The sequence below is a fragment of the Bactrocera oleae genome, chromosome 4 (genome assembly GCF_042242935.1).
Source record: "Bactrocera oleae isolate idBacOlea1 chromosome 4, idBacOlea1, whole genome shotgun sequence".
Classification (NCBI taxonomy): domain Eukaryota; kingdom Metazoa; phylum Arthropoda; class Insecta; order Diptera; family Tephritidae; genus Bactrocera; species Bactrocera oleae.
In genome coordinates this window covers 70,578,456-70,598,902 of record NC_091538.1, presented here as the reverse complement: position 1 = coordinate 70,598,902, position 20,447 = coordinate 70,578,456, and the positions used below count along the sequence as shown (strand labels likewise).

At 35.1% G+C, this 20,447-nt stretch overlaps 1 protein-coding gene across 8 annotated transcripts in view; it reads right to left on the bottom strand.

The window, feature by feature from the left end:
* The window catches only part of MESK2 (misexpression suppressor of KSR 2), a 42,800-nt gene extending 22,678 nt beyond the window's left edge, over nt 1-20,122 (bottom strand). For 2 of the 8 annotated variants that reach the window (XM_070108375.1, XM_036367329.2), the window contains exons 1-2: nt 19,347-20,122; nt 3,597-4,128 (exon numbers count right to left, since the gene is read on the bottom strand). In XM_070108375.1, the coding sequence (XP_069964476.1) occupies nt 3,597-3,832 (236 nt within the window). In that variant the 5' untranslated portion in view covers nt 3,833-4,128; nt 19,347-20,122. Of the gene's footprint in view, nt 1-3,596; nt 4,129-19,346 lie in introns of those variants that run through there. The other 6 variants (XM_070108374.1, XM_036367330.2, XM_014248149.3 and 3 more) reach the window with 6 other exon arrangements.
* Nucleotides 20,123-20,447: the final 325 nt, after the last annotated feature.

The window sequence follows — 20,447 nt, the reverse complement described above, 5'->3', positions numbered from 1 at the left end:
TTAAATGAAACGGTATAAAATGTCTACTGACTTCGCGTATCCATTCTGTATTAGATGCTCCAGCAAAATGCTTATGAAAACATGTAATACTTGTATATGCATGTCAGAAACGGTAAATGAGTCAATGTGAAATGCGATCGAACAGCGATTGGCCGCATGAATGTAATTAAATATAACAGCTAAGAGAAATTGCAAAAAGACCGGCGGAAAAAGCACTGGAGCTCGCCACTCAGTTTCAATGAAAATGTGGTAAACATTTATGAAATTACAGTGAATAATTTACGCAGCCATTTGTGGGTGCATCTGTGTGTGTGTTTTTTTGTACATGTACCTGACACATTCGAAGGCACAATTGCTTGTTGTGTGTGGCTGATGGCTCTTGCTGATAACTGATGACTAACTTTGTTAATGATCATAATGACGCGGTTGTTGCTGGTGTTGGTAATGGTGAAAAAGTGGTAACTAAAGTGTAATATATAAAGTATTTTGTAATATTTACGCAACAATAATTGACTTTGTTGCAGTAGCCATCAACTTTTTGCAGCGCACCACAGGGGGTGCTTCTCTCGCCAGATGCCCAGTTAAATGGGCGAATTGACCTAATAGCACAGGGACCCACGCTGTGGGTATAAAGTGCAATATCGCTGAAAATTCGTACGAAAGCAGAGGTCAAAAAGTCAAAAGCATACGCACACACACACTCACACACCAGCAGGTTTACACTTGTATGGTTTGTGTGAGTGTGTATGTGCGCAAAGCAAATGACTGTAAGTATTAAATAAGTACATAATTCCATTTATTCATGACAGTGGTTCCAATTTCAGTTGCTTGTGGCAACATTGACATGCATATATTATATATTACATTTACATATGTAAATTCGCCAGCAGCAGCAGCAGCAGCGGGAGCCTCGGCAGCAATATGGTCAATGGACAGGAGTGAGCGAGCGAGGGACGAAGCGTGTTGCGACAACACCAGTTGCCAACAGTTGTGCGCTGCTTGGCGTTCAAGTGTCGTTAGCTTGTTGGAAATTGGAATATGGAATTGACCAACTGCGCCAGATTTGCGCAATGCCAAGCAAGAAATTGTGCAATATTTAAACGTGCATGCAACAACAAAAAGCGCAATCATTTGAAAAGCAGCTGACACAGGGGAGGGCTGAGGCTGGCAGAACTAGCACAAATAAGCGCAAGAACCGTGTGCTCGGTGTGAAAAAGCACACCTAAAAAACAAGAAAAAAATCACACACAATCGAAACGGAATCAAGTGCAGGCAGCATGTGGCAAGTGGCAAACGGCATGTTCGTGCATTTACAAAACTACGTATGCAGTGATATAGCCACTTTGGGCTGTCAACTCGGCCAACCAATCAAACGACGGGCGAGTCAGTCAGCCGGGTCATTACTATCCAGCGACTACAATGGCCAAGCCACTTAACACAGTCACTCGAAATTTTCGTGCGATTTATTTGCTGCCACATGCTTGCCACCAGCAATTGAACTTATTGCGCCCAGCCGTTTGGAAATGTGCAAAAAATTTTAAAAAAAAGTACAGAAAATGTAATACGCTGCGAGCAGATTGCCAATGAAAGTGGTCCCAACAGTGCAAAAGGGTAAAAAGATGCGAAATGACAATGAGTGTAAGCTGAAACAATAAAAAAGGCATCTCAAATAAACTGAGCTGCAAGAAATTATTGACAAAACAATGCGCATATGCGAAGTCGTATTTTGTGGCATGTGGCATGTGGCACCAACAATTGCCTTGACGTCGCTGCTGCCGTAATGTTGATTTACTAGCTCGATAGCGTCGATTTTATTGGACGCCACGTTTGTTTGACTGATTGTTGTCTCTGTGCACAATTGGGTGCCTTGCAAGCGTTTCACCAAATTCACAAACACGCTGTTGCCTTGAACTTTTCCATTGATTGGCCAACTTTTGTATATTGTGCCGTAGTTTCAGACACGACAAGTCACAGAAATCTGAATATTATTCGCACAAATCAAATCAATATTACAGCGCAATCACAGCCGGCATCAGAAATCATATTTCATACGTTTTACGTTTGGTTAATTTATTTGAGTAAAACGGTTGCCTGTGCATTTAACTTAAGTGCTATTTAAATTTGTAATGGATTTATAAATGAGAAATGGTTCATAAAACAATTGAGGTCGAATTTTTTAATCACGACTGCTTAGTGTGTTACCGTGTTTGAATTTCACACCTAAAAGCCTTAACGCAACTTTACTTCTTGCCGGGACAGTTGTAGCGAATCGCAAGTCTTCGTTGGAAAACTCTACATTAGCAATTTTACAAACGAATAGAAATAATCCCAAGTTCAAAATAACACAGGCAGAAAATAATGAAATTTCGAATACGATTTTTAATGGCTTTGGCTTGGAGCATATGCTCCACATATTGAATAATGAATAGAGATCCACTTCATTTCTGTATACAAGCGATAGTAAAGATGCGCCATTCAATTCCCACAACAGCCGGTTCTACGATACCGGAATTGACCCGGATTTTATCCGGCCAAGGGCTGTTATTTCGACGAAAAACAAAAAAAAAAAAAAAAAACGATGCGCCATTCATGATGTTTTTGGAAGAAAAGAGATATAAAGAAATTCTGGATCTATTCGTGTGCTTTTCCAATAGATGGTGTAACTTTACTTATATTCCATTACTTCAATATTCCAAACTGATTAGTTCATTAAAAAATGTCGAACTTTCGGCCTGAAAAAGTATTTTTGCGTTCTTTGCGTTTTTTGAGTTCTTCTTCATTACATTAATATGGAGGAAACCTCTACTGAAAGTCATCATACTTTGATGTTGGTTGTAAGACGAAGAACTGCGGCCAAAAAGGTTTAAAGATAAGGATTCGGCAGCATTACCTAGTGAAGATTGTTGCCAAACACAATAACGGCTCGCAAAATCTTTGGAACTCACCCAAGCAGTCATTTCAAAACATTTCAAATCAATCGAATACATTCAAAAGCAAGGAAACTGGGTGTCCTATGAATTGCAGCCAAGTGACTTTGAAAGACGATTGTCAGAAATACTGCTTGAACAAAAAGAAGTCGTTTTTCAATCGGTTTGTGACTGGTGATGAAAAAATGGATCCATTGCGATGACCCTAACCGCAAAAAATCATGTGTGAATGGCCAGCCAATCAGCCAGCGCATCAAAACTTGGTTTGATTCATTCTTGGCCGCCAAACCGACGCAGTTCTTTTGGGAGGGAATCCGCAAAAATTCTGAAAGATGGGAAAATCTTATAACTTCAGATAGACAATATTTTGAAAAATCCTATAAGTATTGTATATGCTTTTTTAAACTTTCAACAAAGCTAGACACAGAATACTCGACTTCTCGCATTTAAGCTTTTAAATATGAAAGTTCTTTATATTTAATAACATGTTTTATATGTGATAAGTGGTAAGTGAAATTAAGTTTAGGCATTTTTATTACATTTACAATATACAAATTTAGTAAAGCAAACGAACAAAAGCAACAGAAACAAGCAACAAATTAACTGCATTCCTTTATATTATCGTTAATTTGCTAGTTAATAAAACTTTTCAGACATTTTTTCGCTTACCTTGATCCAACAATTGTGGCCTGACGCCCATTGGTTGTCGTTAGCAAATCGTCGGTATCCTGGGAGCTACCATTTGTTGTGCCCACCACCTGACCAATGGCGCGTTTCATCGATTCAAAAACCGAGTGTGGACCGGTCGGCTCTGTGGTGGATTGATAGATGGCGCCACCACTGCCATCGTGACCATTGGTGCCGGCGCTATCGAGCGCCGTATAGCCGCCTTCGGACTGCGGCATCTTTAAAGCAACTCAACACTTACACCAAACAATCGAATTTTGTTTCTTGCAACTGCTGCTGCTGCTTCTTTGAAACGTTGCTTGAATTCGAGTTGTGATTTGTTGTAGTTATTATTTTTCTTGTATTTCTTGTTGCACAGGTGCTTGGTGGATGTATAATGAGTGGCACTTGTGGTAGTTGGTATGTTTGTGTGTAGGTGTATGTGTGTCTGTGGATGAGGCCAAACTGAGCTGATGTGTCAATCCTGGCGTTGTAATGGCGTTTGGGCTTGAGCTTGCTTATTTTCTTTATTTTACTTTTATTATATAGTTTAGTTAATGTTTAAATATTATTTTACAAAATGCAGTTAGACAGCAAGCAGGCAAACAGGCAAACAGGCAGACAATCCAATAGGCAGGCAGTTGTGCATTTTTTTATTATTTTATAATTTTTTATGTATTGCATTTTATTTTTTATTTTTATTTTGTTTAAGCATATAGTTTTTTTACATTGCATTTAAGTATACACATACATACATATGTACATATATGTAAGTGTGTGTATATATCGGTTATTTATGTATATTAAATTGGGTTGTTAGGCGATATTGCGTTTGTTGTATAGCGCGTGTTGTGAGTGCATTGGTTATTTCGTTTATTTAGGAACGTCAGCGAGCGCAAATGACAGTTTTCAGTACGACAAACATTCGAGTTCGTACCAAACAAATCGAAAAATAAACGGAAAGTAAAAAAGGAAAATTATTATAAAACCAAATTAAGAATAAATCGAAATAAAAATGTAAAACAAATAAGACTCCTTACATAATACTAAAAGGCACAAACGAAATCAGGCGCATATTTCCTATGTGTTTGGAAGTACAATAATTAAAGAAAATATAAATTTGCAAAACAAGCAGACATTTAGGTGCATGAGTACCGGCAACAGCGAATCGTGAATGTGCGTTAGTTTGTGTGCATGTGTAAGTGCTGCTAAGCCATACAAACAACTTATAAAATACAATGCCACTATACGATATATAAGTACGAGTACATATATGTAAATACGGGATTACTAAAGTAAATTCATATTGCAAAATAGAGACAATAAGTATGCCGAATTGGTGAATGGCGAGCAAATAAATGAACGAGATATTGCGAAATGTAATGATAATGTGAAAAAAAATGTTGATAAAAGTGTAAAAAAAATTGCATAAAAATAGTGTACGATGACAGAAATTAACAAAAATATTAAAGATCGGCTTGAGTTGAGTGATGAAAAGAGAACACTTGCCGCGGGGGTGAAGTTAAGTAATCTCTAAATATTGAGCTTTTATAATAGCTGCAAAAGCCTGACTACAATCTTTTTGCCATGAACAAGATTTTTAGAGATTTAAAGTTTGCGGTTTTAGAGAAAATTGAGTCGTACTTATGTAATATGAAATAACACGTGAGACAGCATTAAAAAAAATATCCATTTTTGCGGGTTCAAAAAAAAGTTGATCAATCGTTTTCAAATTTTAAGGGTATATTTATAGATATTTCAATAATACTTAGTATATTTTTTGCAGAAAAAATTAAACATTTTACTAGTTATATGCAAATTTATGATGGCGCTAAAAAAATATCCTCCACTGCTGAAGTCATTTCGCCCTTTTTCGTTGATAGAATCTAAAAAAAAATTGTTTTTTTAAAAATATTGTCTGTACAATAACCTACAATCGGAAAAAAATGAGGAATTGACAAAAAATTTAATTTGACTTAAAATTTTGGTAATTTTTGACTTGCCAAATTCGATTTTAATCGAATTATTTGTTTTCGAGTAATCACTGCAGTAATTTCGAAAAATGCTATTTCGAGAAAAACGCATTTAAAGATAAACTGACAGCTACACTTAAAAAAATATAACACAAAAACTATTTTAGATATCGATTTAAAAATTTTAACTGTTATTTTTAAAGATATAATTTATCGAAATATGCAAAAAATAATATATATATTTTTTTCCAAAATTTCACTTAAGTGTGTCTCTTTAGGGAAAATTGGCCTAAACAGAACATTTTTGAATATGTTGCAGGAGCATTTTACTCTCTAAAGCATTAAAAAAATCATTAAAAATTTTTTCCAAAATCACTTTAAACAAAATTTCACTATTAATTTCTATTTAAACATTAGTTATTTATGGTAAGACAGTTTCATATAAATATTTAAGACAATTCTATATTATCGCAGTGCTCATTAAATGTGCTATATTTCAAAAGCAACTTACAAATGTGTATAATATGTATGTATGTATCTACTCTATTCGATTAATTAATTTCTAGGTCATCTTTCTAGCAAACTTTCCGCTTGCTATCCATATACTTCGGGTTATACATAAAAATTTACAATTACTACCATTACCTAAGGCGCAGGGATGACCACACCTACTTATATACATACACACGGTATAAGTATAAACTTGCCACTTTTTAATTCCCTTGAAATTTGTGTCCTCGAAACCATTATTAATTTCCCTGCGCAATAAATAACTCACAATACTTGCAACAGTTGATTATGACCTTTTCGAAGTAAACTTGCTGTGTGCCATAGTTTTTGTAGCAACATTAAATGTTGGATAGATCAAAGTCGGCTGCTTGACAACCGCCAACGTTTACGTTAGATTGATAAAGGAACATTAAAATAATTAAAATTACTCACACAAATACAAATAACTCCAAGTGAAGGGGAGAGTAGTTGTAATAAGCTTTTTGATTCTAATGCAATTTCGAGAAAGTTTTGAGTTAAAAGTAGGTCAAGTGTGTAAGAAAGCAAGTAGTTAGTTTAGCAAGTTTTATTTTTTTTGTTAAAATTTGATTTTTTTTCAACCCACAAAAAATTCTTACAACCTAGTCTAATCAGGTACAAACACCCTTAGTAGCTTCATATCAATTAAATTCGGGTCTATGTTACGTAAGCCTACGCTGATTCCACATGTATTCACGGGCACATGGCTGGTTATGGGATGAAAAAGGCAGAGTTCAAGAAGAAACAGACAACCATACTACCTTCGTACAAGAACATTTTTCAGATTTATATTTTTGAAAATTCAAAAAGAGATTTTAGTGATACAGTCTCTTTCGAATACTATCTTTAATTTTATTAAACAGCTAGTTATCACGAACGCAAGTATTCGAGTGGCAAAAATTTCAAATTATTCAATGAAGGTCTAAAATCATCGAAAACTTGCCTCATGCGAGTCATCCATACACCTCTGTTAATGACTATAACATTGAAAAACTTATAGAAAAAGTGTTTTAAAATCGTCGTGTGGATCGATTCAACACTTTTTGCTTAATGTTTTGGTTATGAGGTGTGTCAATGCTAGGCCTGAATCTTTTGCCGAAACGACGCTGAATAGAGGTCTCAGAAGAGATACTTGACAAAGTAGCTGAAAACTCTACATTCATTAAACGGGTGATTAAAGGTGGGTTTATGAATAGTACGTCCGAAATTCTCCAATTCTATAATTATTCTATATAATTATATATGTTCGATTTAAATATATAATAACTTAAACAACTCCCTGCACGAATGACTAATGAAAAGTTGTAGAACTACAACAACTGAGCTACCATGTACATAATTATAACTGTAAATGGGCTTGTGAAAAAAAATTATTAACAGACAAAAGTGCTAATTCTAAGCCAGATACGGTGAAACTATAAATATCTCATAAAAAATTACAGAAATTACAGAACAATGTGATTTAAATCTATATTCCACAACAAATTCTGTTACCAGAAATTTAATGACTGCGAACAATGACGCATTTGGTAATAAACCAAAAACAAAAACTAGTTTTTACGGCTACAAGACACATGTTACTCTAAAAACAAACATACAACCATAGGTACATATATGTATGTATATGCACATACATATACATCGAAAATATTAGAAAACAATTTATCAATAAACTAAAAAATATTTTTTTTTCAATTGTACTTGTACAATCAAATTCTGGATATTACTAAATAATTTGAAGCGCCATTTGCAACCGCAATCAAATAAAAAATGCCACCGCCAAGTGGTTTAGTTCGGCATCACAAATCTAAAACAGACATTTTCAATAACAAAGCGCATCAGATTTTGTTGTTGTAAGATTAAATGTGTTTTCGTTTACTTTTGTTGTTGCTCGCTTTGATATAGAAACTTTTTGAACTCTGCTTTGATAGCTTCTGTTGACATAAGCACAGACGGTAGAGAGTTTTAAATTAAATAAACTCACAACAAAGCAATAGCTTTATCTTATCATGGCATAAACGCGTAAATTCATACAAATAATTTGATAAAGTGACACATTTCAAATTACAATCAAATATAAATATAATGGAAATACATTTAGAAGTAATCGGAAAATTAAGGCGATCCCTCATAAGCGAGGAGTAAATAAAAATGGAAGTGTACAAATTCTACTTTGAGGTTAGCAAATCATTGAAATGTATCTGTCACAGTGTATCAAACTAAGTGCAACAACAACAATGATTACAGCTGACGTTAATGTAGACAACGTGATCTCAGTCAGAAGCTTCAATTGCACAGACAATAGGCGCTCACTTTTTTTTTTTGCTTCACATATACATATTTACTCACATGGCCGTAATCATAGATAAACAACTAGAAAAACAACGCAATTTACTTTTACATATACTTCTTGCGTAAACAAATCAGAACAGCTGTTCAACGTTTGCCTTCTGTTCGAAAACGAAACTTTTCAGAAACGTGTGCAATGAGGTCTCACCGTGTCATGTTACCTGATTTTAAAAGATAAGTGATTTATAAAAAAAACTCGATCTGGGTCTTTGTTCTCTTATTCTCGTTTTTTTTAAAACTCAACAATTTAATCACTCTCTTGTGGTACTCATAGATTGCATTATTTACATATAAATAATTATAAACATGTGTCTCTGAAACCTTACGAAAATCATGCGCCTTTATGACGTCAGCCAATCAGCGAATAAGCAAACTTCGGTTTAAGTCGATGCACAATAAAAAGTTCGTTGCTGTCTTCACTATATGTTAACAGCAACAGACTTCGACGACCCACTATTTATTAAAATTAATTACTAATGTCTAAGTAGCAATTAGTATAAACTAGTCTTAATAGGTTCATTAAAATAAAAGCTAAGGTTCTCAAACGCGAATTGTAGAGATGCAAATACGAGTAATGACAGATAGGTGCTCAACTCAGAGAGTGACAAGAATGTGAAAGTTGGAATGCAGAGTAATTTGTATATTGTACTTAGGTACATACTTATGCATCGTTTTAATTAAAGCACAAAATTATATTTAGCACGTAATGGAGAAATGTGAAAATAAAAAGGAATTACAAGAAGTGTGCCAGAGAAATGCGAAATGTCATCTTCGCGGAGACAATTTTTCCACCTACATTATCATAATACCTAAAAGGACATTTCTTACGACTGTTCACTTATGGCAGTTCACCTTCAAATCTGGCAAAAAGTTTACGGCACAAGTGCCTTGCGTGACTTCAAGACGGCGTATATTTAAGACTCCAGAGACTCATCGCCACACAGACTCAACCTCAGCAGGCGTAGTATCTTTTACATTTACATATTTACTCTTTAAACATCAAGTACGATATTAATGAAAAGTAAAAACAAAATTTTTCATAATGTTATAACACTTGGGATGTTCTTATTTCACCGTAAAATGAGAGCTTGGCAATGCGTAAAATGTTAACCGGTAAGCTAACAATTAAGCTGGCAACTGCGCAGTATGTTCAACGTTTTTACTGATGACTGCACAAAAAGTTTTCAAGTGGTGCCAAATCACACACATACTGGTATATAACATACACACCCAAATGATTTACTTATTTATAATCAGATAGGTGTATTTGGAGTATAGGCCAGGTATTAGCTATCCAAGTGAAGGATAGTTCTTCATAATAGTCGCAGATAATAATTAGTGTAATTTCCGTGAGGCAGAGATAAATTTTCGGTATAACCAATCCTGATACCAGATTTCACTTCGAAAAATAGTCGACATTTTTCAGCTCAATATCTCAAAAACTGAGGGACTAGTTTGCGTAAATACAAATAGACATACGGACATGGTTGAATCGAGTCTGATCGTCACATTGAACATTTAAATATAATATATATTTTATAGGCTCCTCGACAGTGTTGGCGTTACAAACTTCGTGACAAACCTAACATACCATGTTCAGAGTAGTAATAAATGTAAGTATATCAGCTTTCAAAGCATTTTCTTGGACAAAATTCTGCAGAGATTATGTGAAAACTCGATATTTCGTCTAGCTTCAACTTATATTTAGACACATAACCTATGAAAACTAAAAGGGCATTAAATATTTTCAAATATTTTTTTCAAAAATATGAACTTTAATTTTTAGTCAATTTTAATACCGACCTATAAAAAGCTCTTCTGATACTTTTGACACAACAGCGCAGCAGCATGAACCTTCGATTGACTCAAAACCCAAACGAACAATTTTTCCACTAATTGTGTTCAACATGTTTTGAACTGAATATAATTTCACTTCAAATTAAATATTCAAGATTTTTACCTAATTCCTCAATTCTTATTGGCTTCAAAACAAAGCACCAACTTTGAAAAGTTAAGCCCACAATACATAAGAATTAAAAAAAAAAACTCTATTTATTATTTCACAGGAGGCTCTAATTGCTTTGTGCCAAATTGGCGTTGGAAAGGCAAAAATGTTGAAAAATCTCAAGTGGCTTTTGGAAGTTTGAAGTGCCATCGCAAATCAATTGGCGAACGCCTGTATGAATTTCCACAACCGTTCGCAGTCCGAGTCCGCAAGGCACACAGGTGAAATACTATATTCTCTATTAATTAGTACCTAGATTACAGTGAAATAAAACAAATACAACAATTGTTTTGCGCAGGCTGGAACCTCGTGTAATATTCGGAAACGGACAGCAAAAAGCGAGCATGGCAACAACTATAAAAACTCAAGCAATATTATAATTCAGCACAACTAAAAATTCCCTGCTCACCACCGTACATACTCTCATTCGGACAAACATGCCACCACACACACCACAACCATATCGACCCACTAATATGGAGCAGATAGTCATGCATTATGCACAAGGACCATTATTTTGAAAAGCGCAAAACTAAAAAATCAATATCAACTACATTTTATTCGTGTTACGGTAGTTCATCAGTGCAAAGCTTTAGAAGTAAGCTATATAATGGCGTGCGGCAGCGCTTATCCAGCTACACTATACAATTGGGTTAGTGCAGGTCAGCGGCGCGGCGTCCTACTTTTAGTCGCTTGATTGTTTGCGTTTGTATGATCCTTTTAAACTGAGCTGTGGTCCACAATAAAAAGCACACTTTTATTTTTATTTTTTGTTTCACACACTTGTAAATTGTTACAGTTTCTTGTTTGACTTGGGAAAATAATTTCATTTCTGAAGCACTTCAAACTTTTCAGCACTTACGTTGGTAATTTTGCGTTAGTGTGCTGCGTGTTGTGAGCAAAATGGTTTCACGCAATAAAAATATTGCAAACTACAATAAATATTTTTATTGCATTTCTTAGGCGTTAAAAAGTTCAAATAGGCTTCAATTAACAGTCATACTCAGCTTCTGCTTGGAATAAAACTTATGCGCCTGTAAATAGGTTTTTATACCTACTCGAAGGTATAACTTTGATGAAAACTTAAGGCAATTAAAGGTATCAAATTTGAAATCTTAAGAAACTAATTTTTGTAATATCGGCGTAACAAGATTAAAGCAAGGTGTGGAAATCCCGAACACCGACTTTCTTGCCAAAGCATATTGTTCAAATTGTTTTAGTACAAATTCTTCTTATCCTAATCGCTTTCTAATGTTATGGAAAAATGTTTCGAGAGCTAATTTTTCATATCTATTACAGCCAAGGAATTCTTACCTTTATTCAAACTTTGATACCAACGAAATCGAAGGAATGACCTTAAAAAAGGATTGGCTGGCATTAAACAATAAAGTAAACCTCTTATCTGCTTACTCGAGAAATGTTGAGAACATTGACGAGAACGATTTAGGCAGAAACAAATTTTTCTGAATAATTGAAGTACAGACTTTTAACAATAAAAAATAAATGAGAAAATGTTTAATAACAGCAAATGCCATGTTAAGAAATCAATATTATTTCTGCTTCCTTTTATGTAATAACATTTTTATGAAAAAAAACCACCTCCTTGAAAAGTCTATTACAATAAAAAATACATAAAATTCAATAAATCCTTTGTAAAAATCATTTATGTATGAGTGTTTTCGCATTTATATTTGGAATCGTTACCGCGTGTGCCTTCTTTCCCTCATACATACACCTTTTCATAGCAAAAGCTCTATTGAACCACCAGTCACATGCAAACTGCACACACAGCCACAGGACACTATGTAGTCTAAACGCTTCAGCGAAGTGCAAATGTGTAACCACGGGTAACACATTCGTACGAGTCCATATCAAATGCTCAGCTCACCCACATAACCAAATGACAAATGTATTCAAAAATTAGAAAATCAAGCCCCCCACAAGAGGCGCCAAGCAGTCAAGGTAATATTCCGCAGGAAGTATACAAAGCCACAAATGCCTACAACGTCACGTCAACGTATGTTCGCCTACTAATAACTTCAACCGCTGACACATGTGACTTCGGTTTACGTAATAGTCGGAGCGTTCAGTGAGTGCAAGACGTATCGCTTTACTCCTACATAAACATATGTGTGTGTGTTTGCAGAGCATATATTTGGCGACGCCAGCCAAACACACGAAGCATTAAAAGCCCAAAATTTTAGTTATGAGGTCGCGCTTCACCTGCCACTTCATCTACGTAATTTGGATAATTTGCACTCATAGAAGAAACCATTAACCCCCTTCACAACTACCACATTGGTTTGAAGAAGCGACCTTGTTGACTAATCACACACATATGTATGTATATTATAAGGAATTACGAGAAAGAAGCAGCCGAGTGCAAAAACTATTCGTGGTTCGGAACGAAAAACTGGCAGAAGACGCGTCGGAAAACGAGACAAAGGTGCGACCCTTTGTTGGTGGAGGCAAACGAACGAAGAAAATGAAAACAGTAACTAACCAGCAACAACAACTTACCACATCAACACAGAGGCAATTGTATAAATAATGGAGTTCGAAGCTGCAAACTATGAGCCAGCCCTTGCGAACTGACTGCCAAATAGGTAAATTGTATTTGAGTGTTGGCGGAAATTTCTAGCGGTAGAAGGAAAAGTGGGAGGCATGCTTGAGGTAACGTGTGACGTTTTGAATCGATGCCAGGTTACATAAAAACAGCAGCAGCCCAACTCAGTGCCGAGTTAGCGGTTAGAGTTAATCGAAACAGTTGGAAATTCGTGCATGTGAAAGTGAGAGTAGGTCAATGTTGTCGCCTGGAAAATCACTGTTTCCTGTTTATGCACATAGGGGAAATTTGCACAGTAGAAATAAATAAATATACACGTACACTAAAGTCAACACGTAAATACTATTGAGGAGCAACAGTGTGGAAAATGCCAAATGTGATCCCTAAAGCTAATTAGCAGCCAAGAATCCGTGAAAATTGCGGTCAGTGGCAATTGAAAAAGGGTTAAAAGCTTAGAAAGGAAGTTCCTTAAACATAATGCCAAATGCATGTTTTTTTTTTTTAAAGAATTCTCGTGACTTACAACGGACTATAAAAGTTGATTGTAGTTGTAATGGCGGTCGTATTTGAAATCGTAGACTCGGAGAGTTTTGGGATCGACTCGCAAGGCATAGTTTAAAAACATGAGTTTGTTTTTGTTTTTGTGAATTGAAGGAATGTAGTAAGTTTTCTATATTATTATGTAATTTAAATTTGTAGAGGGTTCTACAGCTTGGTTAGCAAGTACAAGAAGACGTTCTCTAACTATATATTCTTTAAATATATATTTATAAATAGACGAGAGTGATGGTCAACTTTCTTTAAAGCCAATTTTTTACCTAGACATTTATATATATGAGAAAAAGCGCATATGTGTGAAGACGTAAGATAAGAAAAATGAAATTATTAAAAAAACAGAAAAAAATGTTAACTTCGACTACACCGAAGATATAATATTCTTCACAGGTGCATTTCTTATAGCATAAAAGGTTATAAAAAGATCTTTATCTTGATTTTGATTGGCCGAACTATATATTCGGAGTTTGTAACCTTGCCTTGGACAATAAGCTATGCCAAATTTCGTGAAGATAATTTGTCAATTAAAATAGTTTTGCATACAAAAACTAGTATTTGATCGATTAGTTTGTATAACAGCTGTAAACTCTTGTCGTTCGATATCGGCAATTCCGACAAATAAGGAGCTTTTTGGGGAGAAAATAACGTGTGCCAATTTTCAGAATAATAACTCAAAAACTGAGAGGCTAGTTCGCTTATATGAAGGCTAAATCGACTCAGCTCGTCACGCTGATCATTTATAACTGTATATACTACAAGTATATGTCTCCCTTATAAGGACTTAACCTTTTTTTTTAAACATGTTAAAAAGCATTCACCGCAAGCATAAATCTATCCAGCTGAACAACTGTAAACAAACTGTCATGGAATTAAACTGCACACTTTCTGCTCTCTGTGTGTACGTGCAGTGAGGCGAAAAGGGCGAGTATTAATGCGTCTTATCAAACCAATGCAGATGCGTCAGTGTTACCAGTATTGCAAAGTGATATGAATTAAGCTATGCATGAAGCAGTGGCAATTGTGAGTGAAAAAGTGTGAAATTATACCCGAAGCATGCTGGGAGCAGAAGATAGTGTGCAAAAAAGCACAGAATAAAATCCACCATCGAGCTGGGCAAAAGACTTGCCTTCGGAACCAGCAAACTGACAAACAACATACTCGTAAGTACAAATATATCAAGCGCACACATTTTGGGAGCAGAAAGCGGAGCTGCGAAGTTCCTGCTGACAAAGGTATACAATGCAAGAGTCTTAGATATGCCCAACAACACTATACCGAGCTGTAGGTATGTTGTTGCAACATACTACATAACTGACCAAGTAGAGCATTCCGCACGTTTGGCGTTGCTGCGCTGTCGGCTAGTGGACGTGGCGATTTTTGTATAGCCAGGATTATGTGGGTAAACGTCTATCAAAGCGCTGTGCAAGGTTACCACGAAGCATTGAGTGACTCTGCTTGACGGGATTCATGCAGCAAACGTGTGTGAATGCCACCAGATACCAACACATACACACTTACATATAAGTACTTATTGTTTGCTCTCTTGCTCTTGCATTGTTTAAGCGAAAATACTCCGCTTGTCATTTATATTGAATGCTCCAGGTTGCAATTTTAAAAAGGAAGGGTTTCATAAACTGCTTTGCAGCACAGCGCAGCACTGCAACAAGATAATATCTTTCGTTGCGTCAATTTATATTTCTTTAAGCTATTAAGCGGATATTGTGAAGTATATGTGCATATCTGGACCACATGAATGATAAATTGACCGCTCGCTTGAGGTTATGTAAGCAAGTCATAGAAGCAAGATTTTAGCCATACCGCAATCTAAGAATATAGATTTTCTGAAAACAATAAGTTCAACTCCTTATACATTTCTTAATACATATGTATATATAGAGCACCACATTGCAAAACCAATGTAAAGCTTATCTAAGTCTTAACTAATAGACATATACTATAACATAAATGTAAAATGTAAAATATTAAATAAAATACGAAAAAACCTAAACGTCGCAGGAATTGTAGTGAATGCAGCGAAGGGAATAGCCAGGTCGTAAACATAAATATATGAAACAAAAAAAACGTTAACTTCGGTTGCTTTCTACGCTTTTTACAAATAAAAAATGTTTCCATAAAACAACCGGATTTGGATCGGTCAGTTTGTATGGCAACTATTACGAGTATATATTATAGTAGTTCGATGTCGGCAGTTCCGACAAATGGGCTGTTTCTTGGGAAGAAAAGGACATGTGCAAAATTTCAGATCGATATCTCGTAAACTGAAAAACAAGTTCGCATATAAGCGGACGGGTATAACTAAATCGACTCAGCTCGTCCCGCTGATCATTTATATATATTTTATGGGGTCTCCGAAGTTTCCTTTTGAGTGTTACAAACTTCGTGACAAACTTAATATATTCTGTTCATATAAAATTATTACAAAAAAGTTGCATTACTTATATTGAGAGACGTAGCCTCAATGTCTTAAGAGCCATAGATGTTTATATTTCCGCATTATTATGTACATTAGGGTGCAGCGGAACATTTTTTTTTGCTTAGCCTGGATGTAAAATCTGTAGATTATAAAAAAAAAAAAAAATGTTGGAAAAAAAAAATTTACCATCTAGAGATCTTAACATACTCAGTTTTAAAGTATCATAAAAATATAAAAATAAATCATAAATAAAAATGTCTCAAACAAATGCGTTACAAACACATTTTGTGGGTAGAATCAGGTGCAAACAAACCGAAAATAATAATTTTCTCATAAACTTAATTTCGATGTACAAAGGTCAGCTAAGCGACAGTTGAAAAAACGAGCACCGAACTTTGCCAAGCAACGTCTTCAGACGACCTGCCTGCTAGCAATGAACTGCTCAGATGACCTGTTAAGAAACTAAGAAAGAATTATATAAAGCGGAAAATCAGTGCACACATATATAGTATAGGTAGTTATACATGGACATAGGCACACAATTAAATATAAAAGTTTTACTGCCAAATTCGTAGCTTAAATGGCAAACAACATTCTACTTTTATTTGGATTTTCTTTTTCAAAAAATGCGACCAATCATAGAGAGTAATGAATCGAGTTAGAGAGTAAGAAAGGACAATTAATTGTGGAGCCCAAACAGCTCGCCGAAATCTTAATAATATTGTTTAGTACATTTTATGCCAGCCAGTCTACTTATTACACCTATATGGATACGTGTATAGTATTTTTCGGCTGGACAAAAGTTACTAACCCACAACTTCAACTACAGTGACACCAAAACAACTGCCATTTCAACACCAACACAATCGCTATCAGAAATCGAAATTCTCACAGCGCTACGCTAGTGGAAACACTCAGCGTATTACGTCATTACAGCGCTTTGGAAACGAGTACAAAGCGATTGTCAGACGATTTCAATCGGCAGAACGACATGTTGTAGGGGTTGTATATTGTTGGTGTTTTGTGTAACAACATGTTTAACCCTTCGCGAGCACCTGCTCTAAAGTTTTTTCCTTGTTGTTTTTAACTAATTTATTTTTCTTGCTTACTCTTCAAACCCTATGAGCATCATGCGAGCGACTGGCACGCGAAACACAAACGCGGCCGCCTGACTGGAGACACTGCCACCAACCGCCAAGCGCTGGGCAGCAGGCACCAGGCACCAAAAGCAATAATGACCCAGCGGTCGGATGAGGATTGGCTAGAGGTCGAAAAAAGAACTCGACAGTAATATATATAAGCGTTTAAACTGTTACATATCTTATTTCAATTTTTATTTAGTAAAAAATATGAAACTTATTTTTTGAGAATAGTTTTATTTGTAGTGACTCTAAAAACTATCAAAAGCTTGTTTATAGTATTGTAGTCATAACAAAAAATTAATAAAATATCCAGTGTAATTTTAATTGTATACATTACAGCAATATGATTTTTATTTGTATAATTTTTTACACATAATCTCTAATTACTTTGAAAATGTGAATTTTGAGTGTTTAACTACACTGTTATTCGTGTGATACGTACTTGAAGGCATAATTAAAGTTATTAGTGTTTGCAATCAGTGGAACATACAGGTATTGTGTATGCATATATATTTATACTGACATACAAACACTTTTTATTTGTATATATGAATTTTTTTAGTTTTTATGAATACAGAGATTAGCTAAAATTTTTTACTCAAGAAAGAAAACAATCTATAACAAAGAATTGAAAAGTAAAGTCCTTCGAAAATAGGTGTCTGGCGGTAAGGATGATTTTTCTGCTTAAAATTATCTCAAATACAAAAACCAAAAAAAAAATTATTATTAGAGATGAATGCAGGTAATGATCAAAGTACTCGTTAAATTTCTAACAAAACGGGTTTCTCCCGAAACCAATGTCGATTTTTCAAATCGATTGATCCAGCCATTTAGTAGAAACTTTCCTGACTGACTCTGAAAACAGCGTTTTGAGAAAAAGTGGTGAATCAACTTCAAATTTTTTGATAATATTCTCAAATATATATATATGTATATACAAAACATTTTTTTTTGTAATTCACAAGTGGATATAACCGCTTAAGAGATATTGTGGGATGTTTTCAATAAAAGGTAAATATTATAAGCCTAGACCTAACGCAAGTTTATTTGTGTTCTAAAATGGATATTTAATATTAACGTCTAGAGAAAATATAATTTAAAAATACAAATTTAATTATAAATATTTTTTCAAGAGCAAGAGCATTTTTAGTTTTTGTTTATCGAAATCTTAAATATTTAATACACCAAATAAACAAAACAACTTCACAAAGGAACCACGAGGAGAGAGAGAATAAAAACCTTATAAAAGGATTTTCATAATAAATATGAACCGCAATGGAATCCTATTTAGAGAATTAGATTCAAAGAGATATATAAAAGAATATGAACAACAAAAACGATGCGGTGTAATGTACAAAATGAGGTAATTTTTTGTGACCAGGTAAGATTATGGCATTGAGTGATATAAAAAAAGCAGAAACAACTTAGATACGCAAATTAGTTAAGAAGAAAACACCTACTGGTAAGGGCGGAAAACAGCATGTTGATGTATGTGCGTAGGGCAAAAACGGTTCAAAGTTGAAGGTAAATGCAATGATGACGGTTAAGATGTATTACTGCATACTTAATTAATATAATAGTTGTGGCAGCAAAAGAAGAGCAGAAGCGACAGTAAAACTAAAAGCGACAAGCTATCTCAGTTGTAAATGCCTGTCGGTGGCAACATAGACATGTGTAGATGAATGATACGAATATACATAGAATACTACCTACATACTTGTACTACATAGGGATACTAGATAGGGCTAAGTAATGCAAATCTTGGCGGTGAATGAATAAAAAGTTGATTTATATATGTAAATGTGTTAGACGATGTGCAACAAAGTGATGATAATATAAGGTGATGGTATGTTATGTGTTGATAATGCCACAGAAGCAAAGAGAGAAACGCTAATATAAAAATTATACGCACACACATACATACATTTGTACTTGCATACAAATATTCAAGCACAATTTGTGGGCACGTACTATGTATGTATGTTTTATTATTCAAGGAGAGGCACAAACGCTGCAGCCCTAGCCACGCAGGCGGAGCAAGCGTAACTGCACAACAACAACAACAACCGTCAATTCAGCAGTTACGAATGTCCTTTGCGGCACAGAGCATGCGGGCAAAGAGGAGGCTGCAACCAAGTTGCACCAAAGTAACTAAGTGACTCGCTCGTGCATAGCGCCTCCACGTACACAATAGAACTCACCTGTATTGGTGTTTTTGTTATTGGTTTATCAGTTCCTTCTTCGCCTTTGCTGCTGTTGCAACTCCCTTCTAACGGCAGTCGGGTGCGTATGTGAGTGTGTGAGCGTTACGCGTGACCTGAATGTAAATGCACTTCCGCTGCAAAAATCGCCGCTTAGCTCTTAAATTTCTCGCACACTTGTAATTTTGTATGTTCAGCGGCTGTTTGGGAGCCTCTTTACATATATTTTTACTACTTCACTGCTGCTGCGAGACAACAATAAGAACAAACACAGTTTTATTTTTTGTTGTTGTGAATTAGCAAATTTTGTGTTATTTTTCAATATTTTTGTTAAAACAAAATTTTGTAATGTGTTTTTTTCGCTCTTTTTAACACTGTCGTCTTTCACCTCAGCTGACACTCTTAAGTTCTCTTTATTCTGCTGTTTCGTCACGGAAAATCAATAATTTGCTTGTTCATCTTCTCGCTAATGATTTTTCTTCAGCGATTTTTTTTCCTCACTTGATTTCGTTTGCTTTTATTCTTTGTATGGTTATTAAGAGCGTATAATACCGCCTTGGCTGTGAGCACGAATTCGTTGTTTCCGTTTATTATTCGAAGATTTCTTTAATTAATTCACTTTAAGCGCTATTTTATTCAATTGGAAAATGTGTTCTCTGACTCAGTACAACAAATTGGCCACTTAGCTGTGCTTTAACCCCTCTACAACTCGACGGAAACAAGACACAACCGTTCGCTGCGACGTCAAAATTGCCATTGGAGCATTGGCAGTTCGGCCAGCGCGAGCAGAATATTGGAGCTGTCAATACGAATGATAGAAGAAATGGAGTGGATGGTGAATATGAGAATACAGCGATGACTGCGATGAAAGTGTCAAATAAGAATTTCTTAACAAAATAATGTGGGGCGACATCTAGCGACGAGTAGTGAAATGGTAAGAAAATAATACCAGAGCATGTTAATGAATTCATTTACGTTCTCTGATAATACATTTTTAAGGGCGCATTTTCTGAGAGCTAAAAAGCGATAATTCCTTTTACGTCAAAACGGAAGCAAATAGTGTAAGAACGGAAGTACTATATTTCAATAGATATAGGACTT